The 10,092-nt window shown below is 41.0% G+C and overlaps 1 protein-coding gene across 1 annotated transcript in view; it reads left to right on the forward strand.

The window, feature by feature from the left end:
* Positions 1–10,092, forward strand: part of NLK (nemo like kinase) — a 159,367-nt gene that overhangs the window by 117,047 nt on the left and 32,228 nt on the right. Inside the window, 1 exon segment of the mRNA XM_018573597.1 lies at positions 7,171–7,256. Coding sequence (XP_018429099.1) covers positions 7,171–7,256 — 86 coding nt within the window.

A 10,092-nucleotide genomic window follows, 5' to 3' on the forward strand; every position in this document is an offset into this window, starting at 1 on the left:
AACTTTCCACCTTTTCTCCATTTTGGGGGGGGGGGGGGCGGCGGTTGGGCAGGGGCAGTCCTTGCAACCCCTGCACTCCCATCTCAGAGCATTTGTTAGCTACACAGATTAAAGTCCACTTTAAAGTAGACGTGAAGCCAAGACTTTTTTATTTTAGCGCAAGGTTACTCCTGTCGGCGTGTATTTTTGGTGGTTTCTATGCCTTTTTGTTTCGTATTGGAGTGATTTCCTTGTACTGCCTGTCTGATGGCTACAACTGGAAGTGAGAGGAAATCCCTGGTGGTCAGCAGGGTCACCAAACTAGTGTCCCCATTGGAAGATTTCCCATCTGTTCCTGTTCTGATGGCAGCCCAAAATGTGGGCTTTTCTTTTCACTTTCAATGAGAACGGTCACCAGGACAAATAGAGGGCATATCTCCCTAACAGGGACACCGACCGCAATAAAAACCTGACAGGTGTTCTAATTGCTTTCCACTCTGTTCAAAAAAAAGAAAACGTTTTGCCTTCTATAGCACTTTAAGGCTGGGTACACATATGGCGCAGTGCGTTACCAATGTTGCGTGTGTTGTTGCGCCACATTGTCATAATTTTGTAAGATATTCCTCGCATATGCTCTGCAAAAAAAGGCCCCTACCGTTACCGTGGTTTATTGGCAGTCCATTCAAAATTATTTGACTGTCTTGTCTTAACACAATGCACAAATGTTGACCCGACCTTGAACTTAATACCTACTTCAGGTCAACTGTATAGTAGTGCATTGAGGCTCAGTCTTAAATCATAGTTTTCATACTCTTCCAGCTGCTTAATTTTTTCTTTACAACCTCACTCGAGTCTTTTTTTTTTATTAAATGGACGAACCTGGATACCACTTTTCTTGCAGCAGTGCTAAAAATTATCCTGGTACCAGAAATATTAGGGGTGTGGCAATAGGGCTTCCGGAGTCCTAACTACTATTCACAGTTGTAAAGTTATAACCTTTTTAGTAACTTGGTATTGGACAGTTTCATGTTTTACAAATGTCCTTCAGCAAAGTCCTTTTCAAAGTTCAGGATCAAATAAAGTTTGTCCGCTAATGTAGAAAAGAAAATCTTGCATTTCTTAGGATGTTTTCCCAGCTGAGTAGTCGCATCCAGCTTGTAGATCATCTAATTATTTTGCCTTTGAGCTGTCTCACTTTTTGTACATGAAAGGACTTCCTTGTTCTTTCGTTTTCCCCCCAAAAAAAGTGCTGACTACAAATCAAATGTTTCAGAGCTTCCTATGTTGTGAAAATGTAATTCCATTGTAAAAAAAAAAAGGTATATATATTCTGCACTGGGAGTAGTACCTTTTAAAAGAGTAGACGAACATGTTCATGCCTAACACAGTGCATCATTCTTTCTGTGTTCAAGTACAAGATCATCCCCAGGATTCCTGTCCATTTACAAAATCTAAGGGATAGATAACATATTTTCTTTTCTTAATTGTTCATTAAGGGACACATAATAAGTAGCTATTCTGATACGATTAGGTTATTCTGCTGCCTACAGGAGGATTTGGACAATGGCAAAACAAGCAAGCTGTTGGCCACCAGCATGGTATAAACCCTCCCACTCCCATCATGCTTTGTTTTTTGCTATAAGGATGCAGGTCTTTTCTCTATTTTAAAAAGTTTATGCCTTTTTACTAGCCATTTTATTTGATTATTGTTTTGCTCAAGATTTTTTTTTTTCTTCAATCAAGACATCCCCTAAGTGCTGCTGGGCTATCTGCAATTCTCTGCATAGGCTAATACTCAGAGGCCATATCTGGACCCCATTGGAATGTGTCATTTGGGCACTGGACTCTGCCAGCATCACTTCCCAGACATTGGACTACTGTGTAAGCCACAGACCTGCTTTCCAGGTCAAGAGCCTGTGGCACAGCCTCCGCTGTGACCCAGTCTCTGAAGATTCTTAGTGGTTCTTTATCCCCTTTCACTAAAAATCACATCAGCATTTAGCTATGCATACTGATATGTAATAATCTTACATTGATTAGTTAAACATAGATTTCTTTAAAATTACGTTTTTTCCACTTTCCTGGTACTTTTGGGCATTAGTGATATAGCCTTTGCCTAAGTGAAGAATCCTGGGAAGGTCACATGAGTAGTGCATTGCTGGGAAATCTCATCTTTAAACTGCATAATCTCACGAGATCTTGTGGATAGGTATATTTTTTCCCTTGTGCATGTTCATGCATGTCCTAGTCACGTGTGCCAGAGTAACAGTAAGTAAAGGAAGAAGGGTCTCGCAGGTCCTTGTTAGAAGAGTCCATGGCCGAGTAGCTTCTGTCAGTTGAAATAGCTCCAAAGCAAGAAAAAAAAACGAACAACTTTTCGATGCTGTGCGATTTCTCGTTTGAAATGGTAGGTTCTACTAATGCTGTTACCAGTCTGGGATCCCTGATGGGCCCCAAGACTACAAAAAGTTTTCTAGTACACACTTTACTTCACCCTGTTCTATACAAAGACTGGATTACTCCTGGCAAATTATTTCCGCCTCCTCCTAAACACATTTCAGACCAATACCCATTTGATTAGGATTGTCTTTTGCTGTTTGTTCCCACTGTGGCTCCAGCAATATCTTGTATTAAAACACTGACTATACCTGTTGAGTAAGCTCCAGTGTTTAGGGACCCACAGATAAACATTTATGAACTCTATCCAGATCTTTATTTTTGCTAGCAGGTCCTGCAATGCAACCTGCCATATCCATTAAATCAGTCTGTCAAACATTGAGAATGGACTCAAAGGTCCTGATGTCAAAGCGCGTCCACAAAAAAAATACAAGCGATCGGGTGTACAGACGCGGAAATGCTTGTATTTAACCTCTTGCCGTCCGCCCGTTAAGAAAAAACGGACGGATGGCTGACTCCTATCTGCGGGTTGCCGTCCCCCGCACGATCGCGGGTGCCGCCATCTCCCCCCTCCTGACCCCTCACCTTTAATCCCGGGATCCGCTGCCCGGGACCGGCTCGGGATGGCGTCAGGAGGAGGAGGGAGGGAGATCAGCTCCTTGCTGTTCTCACTCCGTAGTGTGAATGCAGAAGTGATGTGTATTACATCACTTCCGCATTCACCTGTCAGTCATCTGGCTCCTATGCCAGATAGAAGAAGCTGATGAAGCAAATCTGTGCTTCATCAGCTTCTTTTGGGGTCTCCAGGTGACATTAGGGGTCTAGAGACCCCTAATGTCTCCATAAAGAGGACCTGTCAGTGTACCTGTGCTATTATATAGGGGGATGGTATCCCCCTATATAATAGCAATAACAATAAGTGTAAAAAAAAAATCTATATAAATAAAAAAAGTTAAAAAAAATAAAAGTCACAAACAAAAAAAGTTTAAAAAAATAACAGGTCACAAATAAAAAAAAGGAAACCCCCCCCACAATGTTTAAGTCCCCCCACCTTCGTTTACGCACATTTAAACGTAAATATGCGTCGCATGCGCCAGCACGCGAAAATGACAATTGCGCTACACATGTTACATATCGCCGCGAACGTCGCAGTGAAAGCAATCATTTTAGGGCCATCAATCACTGATAACACTAAACTGATGAGCGGTAAAAGCTTTTAATGCGTCGCCTATGGCCAATTTTGGGTAATTTAGTTTTTTTGAGGTTTCGCTGGCGTGCGCAATTTTAAGTCTTGACATGTTTGGTGTCTCTTTACCCGACTAGACCCTGTCTTTTTTATATTTTACCAAAAAATTGGGAAATTATAAATGTTTTAGAATTTAATATAGGGGAAACTGTTTTGTTTTTTTTTTTAAATCTGTAATTTTTCCTTAATATATAAAAAAATAAAAACCCCAGTGGTGAATAAATACCACCAAAAGAAAGCTCTGTGTCCCCAAAAAAGGGTATAAAATTAATTTCAGTACAGCGCTGCATGACGGAATAAATGTCAGTCAAAGTACCGCAGCGCTGAATACTGGCCTGGATGGGAAAATGGCCTGGATGGGAAGGGGGTTTAACACCGCGTATGTCAACTGGTTAAACAGTCATCGCTGGCTGTTTACATTTTAGGCAGTTTTCCCACTTGTGCGTGCGCTGGGCGGCGCATCTAGAAGGCTCCTGTCTGGCTGTTTATGAACGGCCGTTGGACGCGAAACAGTTATGTCCTTTTTTTTGGTGCTTCCCTAGAAAACTAGAAAACTTACCTAAAAAAAAGGACTTCACTAGTGGTAAGGGTATTCATTTACCCTTGGGGAAGAAGCCGAAGTGTCAATCTGGACACCCCAATCAGAAGGTGATCCCTTAAGTTTTCAGTCAGACAGTATCTCAGCAGTAGCCTACAACAACCATCGGGGAGAAACCAAAAGTCTGGTTGCAGCAAAAGAAGTAGAAAGGATTCTTACATAGGCAGAACTCCATGTTACAGCCATGTTTGCCATTCACATCTCGGGAGTGGACAATTGGCAGGCAGACTACCTCAGGTGACCATCTGGACTCTGTAGTGTTCCCTACATCTGTATGTGATTCTGGACCTATGTCTCAGGTGGGGGCACTGGATATGGACCTCCTGGCCTCCAGATTCAACATCAAATTGGATGGATTTCACTGGTGGAAACGGTGGATGCTCTTGTGAGCCCATGGGATCAATACAGTCTGAGCTATGCTTTTCATGCTTTTCCTCCTCCTGAAACGCCATCTACTCCACAGAATTGAGACTGAGGGCATTTGACTGATACTCATAGCCCCAGACTTGCTCAGACGGATGTGGTACTCTTCAGATCAGCTATCTCAAGGACTAGATTACCACCCTGCTTCATGGTCCCTTGCTTTAACAGAATGGTTGTGGAAAGCCAGGTCTTGAGAGATTTTTCATTTTTTTTCTGGAAAAAAAATCTGATACACTTGTTCTTATGTATTGTTTTGATATGAATTTTTTGTTAAAATTAATAAAAATGATGTAAGGAAAAGCTAAGAAGTCAACCTTCGCACATTGAAGGCTTGGTGTGAGGAAAGAAGGTATCACCTCGGAAATTACTCTGTGGGACAGCCATTTCTGGTTAAATCGTTTCTCTGTCTCCAGTACATCAAAAGGAGATTTTTTTTTTTTTCCTGGATGTAGTTTTTGCTGTACTGGTTTACCGCTCAGCTACTGCTTCAATTCGAAAGACTGACTTTTTGTCATTCTTGATGTTCCCCATAAAGGAGAACCAGCTTCTCAATCCATGTCTAAGTGGCTTGGACATATCCTTGTTTAAGCACTTGTTGTCTAAAGTACAAGGTTCCCCCTTTCAACATGCACTCTTATTAGGTCTGTGAGTGCTTCTTGGGCTTTTATGTATGAGGCAACTGTTTCCCAGATTTGCCAAGAATGCCACCTGGCCTTCTGTTCATACATTCTCTGTTTTTACCAGGTGGGTTTTCAAAACTCATCTAATTCAAGTTTTGAGTGTAGATCCTTCAGGCAGCTCTTTGAGTTTTATTCTTTTTTTATGTGGGCCTATTTGCATTTTGTTTGCTGTTATTTTGTTTGCAGTTGTACCCTTTTTAGATGTCCCAATTGTATTAGATCCTGTGTCCCTTAATGAAGGAAGAAAGGATTTTTGTTCTTATTGTAAAACCCTTTTCATGGAGTTCATTAGGGCACATGGGTCCCACCTCTGTTTGTGATCTACTCTTAAGTACTATTTTTTTTACATAACTGAAGCACACCTGGCTTCCCAATGGCTCTTATGCTTTGCCAGTGTCCAAATCCTCCTGTAATAACCCTATTTTATCAAAATAACTAGTGATCCGGAATCCTGAATGAACTCCAAGAAACGGATGTTATGGTAACACAGATTTTTTTTCTTTATAGGTCTCTTTAATTTAGCAGTAGCCAAAGAAAATCTCTTTTTCACTCAAATGTATAGTTATTTGGCATTAAGTTTACCGCTATGGGGTTTTACAAGCAGTAGTGTGGCTTCTCTGACCATACCGTTGCTTTATTAAAAAAAAAAAAAGCACTGCAGTACTATAAAGCCTGCCTGAGAGCAGCAGAACTGAAAAAATGAATGGAACTGGCTCTACTCACCAAGCTCTCTGCTGCATTGAGCAGAGACACCTCAGAGGGGAATTTGGCACCTACACATTGTGGCCTGATTTTCATAAATGGGATTGGCCACAGTATGGAAAGCGGAGAGTAAACCGCAATATCCGCTGTCCTTTATAAATTACCCTATTTCTTTATGTTTTTGACTAACGAGTTCACAAGCACAAATTGGGTGTAGTCATTAAACGGTGGAAACCTGTAATGTGCATAAACAAATCATATAGTCTGCTCAAAGTGTGCTGTTGAAGTGTAGGTTTTTTATTGCTGTCTGTATTCTTGCTAGGGAGATTCACTGGTTACTATTGTTACTGGGACTGGAAGTAAGGGAAAATCCCAAATTTAAATTTTCACAGGACAGGAATAGAGGGTAAATCTTTCAATAAGTACACTGGTTCTGGCGGCAAAGAGGGAATTTACCTCAATTTGGAAAGATTTATTCTCCCTTCCTGTTGTGTCTACAGAACATAAAGTCAAGAGAAATCTCCCCCATGGCACAAAAAAAACTGGTAGGGGTTTTAACCGTTCCCTATTACAAAAAAGTTTTTGCTGTAGGTATACATTTATTATATTTTTGGGGGTTAAATTCAATTAAAATCTGTTTTTACACCCGGTTCTTTTTTGATGGTCATAAACTGACTACATACTTTACAATCTGATTGTACTGTTTCCTTTTAGATTTACCAGCAGCTATGTAGTAGATGGACCTACCTGATTAGATATCATTTGAATGCATTGTTCAGATTGAAACTTATTTTACTTCATAGTTGGTAAACCTAAAGAAATTTGTACAACGATTGTTCAAATTGCAATGTTTGGCCTGCCTTGCTTAGTAGCCTCTTCCTGCCCTGTTGAAAGAAGGTTATTGGTGTTGGTACTCTGTTTTATATAGTGAAGTAAATATACAATTCCAAAAAAAAGTTGGGACGCTATGTAAAATCTACATAAAAACTGAATGCAATGCTATACAAATTTTATAAACCCAAATTTTATTCACAATAGAAAACATCAAATGTTTAACCTAAGAAAATGTACCATTTTAGAAAAAAATAAGGTAACTTGTGGAACATCAATTAATGTAAATATGTTGTCTGTTTTTATTTAATAAGGTCTGAAGTATTTACATTCAGCCGGCATTTTGCATCGAGACATTAAACCAGGGAATCTGCTCGTGAACAGCAACTGTGTACTTAAGGTAGTTTCCATATTTACTTTCAAAATGAATCTTTTATACAAAAAAGAAAAAAGTGATTATTATTAGATTTAGTCCAACTGCTATTACAACTGAGAGTGGATGCTGGTGCCCTGTATCACTCATTGCCTTCATATCTCCCTAATGCAAATCACAGCTAGGTTCTTTTACCAGTCTCAAGTGGAGAATTAGACTGCTTGTAATAACTGTGCTATAGGGGCAGAGGTCCAGCCACTGAAGTCCCTGAAAGATATAAGACGCAAATAGGTTCATCAGCTTGGCAAAACTTAAAGAACTCCGGGTAAAACTTTTATTAACCCTTGCAGTGGGGCTACCCCTACACTGTAAAGATTAACTGCTCTTATTTGTCTAGGTGCTAATAACTGAAAAAGCCATACTCGCCTGAACTGCTGAGCCGACTCCCCGCTTCTCCAGTCTCTGAAGCCTGTCTTCTCCTACACTGCAGCATTGGAATGTTCCTCAGCGCCCTCACGTCTATACACAGAGGGGAATTTATCATAACTAGAGCAGACAAAATCTGGATCCGTTGCCCATGGCAACCAATCAGCTTCTATCTTTAATTTTCAAAGTTTGAACAAACTTAAGATGCTGATTGGTTACTACGCTCCAGATTCTGCTTGGCCCTGTTTTGATAGATTCCCCCTATTGTGTATGGAATGTGATGATTTACAGGACCTTAGACCGCTGCAGAGGAGGTGAGCATTACTTTTTTTTCTTTTTTTTTAGCACATAGACAAAAATGAGCAGTTAACCCTTGCAGTGCAGGGGTAGCCCCACTGCAAGGGTTAACCACTTGCTGACTGGAGCAATTTCTTACATTTGCACACACAGGATCAAATGATATATTTTCTGAAAAGCAGAGGCCCTGTAGAATAAAAAGATGCTAGTTGCAATTTTTTATGTCACACGGTATTTGTACAAATGTGTATCAAATGTGTATCAAACCAGAATTTTTAGGCTAAAATTCTCTAAAATGAAATTTAGTGCACAGAAACAATATAATACCCAATTCTTTGTAAAATATAAAAGCTGGGGTCACGCTGGGTAAATAGATGCCAAACATTTCAGGCCTTAAAATTGCGTGCATCTGTGAAACTGCAAAAAAACGACAAAAAACAAGATTTCCCATAGACGACACTTTAAACGCTCTTAATGCTCATCAGTTCAGTGCACTCTGACGGGCCTAGAATTATTGGTCTCACTTTATTGCTATCACATAGGGGGGCTAACAAGCCCCCTATGCAATAGCAAATATAATGTGACAGGTCCTATTTATGGAGACTTAAGGGGTCTATCAGACCCCTAATGTCACCTAGGGACCCCAAAAAAGTTGATGAAGCAGAGATCTGCTTCACCAGCTGCTGCTTCTGGCTGAAGGAGCCAGAGAATGTGCCCAGTGACACCGAAAGTGATGACCTGCACATCACTTCCGGGTCCAGTGAGCCTGCTGATTTCCCTCTGATCCATCAGGGGATACCCACCATGCCGGTCTCGGGCTCGCACGGCTGACAGTTGAGCCCAGGAAGCCGACAGCGGCTGTGGAGGTGGGGTGTGATGCACAGCGCTGCACCGTACAAGAAATCCGACGCCTGTACAGACGCCATTTCACTTGTCTTTAAACAGCAATCGTCTGCTGTTTAAAATGGTACCAAGAACACGGCTGCAGTAGCAGCCATGTTTGTGGTACACTTCATCCGCTGCATGTGGTTATATTTATGTGAACCCGTTGGAAGCGGTTAATGTTGTACCCGAAGTTCTTCTTTAAAGAGTTATCCTCAATAAACTTACTTGCATGCCCTGTAAATCCAGTTTTGTCCTGCTGTAATCCACTGCTCAAGGTGTCTTTGCTGGGTTCTTGCAGCCAACCTCCTGATGTGGCGCATTTGCAGTGTGTTGTAGTTTGCCCTGAAGCCAGGGATGCATGACTTGGGTATCCTGAGCAGCTTGGGGGTACCTCATTCTTGCCTAGGCAACCCAAAAAAAAACGTGTGTGTACACTCCCAGTTATCTGGCACCCACGGTGCTTGCTTGAGAGTTAATAGTAACTCTCAAGCAACCATCACCCCTTCCCAGCGGCCCCATTCACCTGCCAGCTAGCTTTAGCAGCCAACAGGTGAATGTAAGCAGCCAGGAGCAATAGCCAAACTGCTATTGGCTTTTTCAAATTGCCAGCCAGTCTGGCTACTGAAACCCTCCTAATGAGCAGAGGAGCGGCCCTGATAGTTTTCGCTCTCAGATACCCTCCTCTGCTTAGTGGGCGGGTACTGCTATTGGCTATTGCAATTTGAAATAGCTGAAAGCAGGCTGGCTATTGCTCCCCATTGTTTACACTCTGCTGCCACCAGCAAGTTGTAAACAAAGAATTTCCTTAGCAGCTAAATTTAGTTGCTAAGGATTTTTTTTTTTTTATTGTGCGCCAAGCAACCAGCAATTTTTTTGTGTGCATCAAGCCACTGGCAAAAAAGAATTGAGGCCATATGTTTTCGCCTTTTAAAAAAAATTATTTTAATTTGCTGGTTGCTTGGATAATGAGGAGTTTATAAATATATATTTATAATAATGTTCTATAGTTCTGGTGACCCTGCTGAGCACAACGAAATCCCTGTTTTTTGTTGTGGCCATTTGACAAAGTGAAGGGCAATCTTCTCAGTGGGACACGGGTGGCAAAAACCTAAGATGACTGGTTATAACCCTTCCCTACTCTATCCAGAACTAAAAAAAAAGTTCTGACTTGAGTTCCAATTTTTTAGTAGTAACATTTTTAAGTAGAGACATGGCAGTGTAAAATAATATTTATTTATGATAATGATCAGAAAAC

Source organism: Nanorana parkeri, unplaced genomic scaffold (assembly GCF_000935625.1).
Source record: "Nanorana parkeri isolate BGI_ZX_2015 unplaced genomic scaffold, ASM93562v1 scaffold48, whole genome shotgun sequence".
Taxonomy (NCBI): Eukaryota; Metazoa; Chordata; class Amphibia; order Anura; family Dicroglossidae; genus Nanorana; species Nanorana parkeri.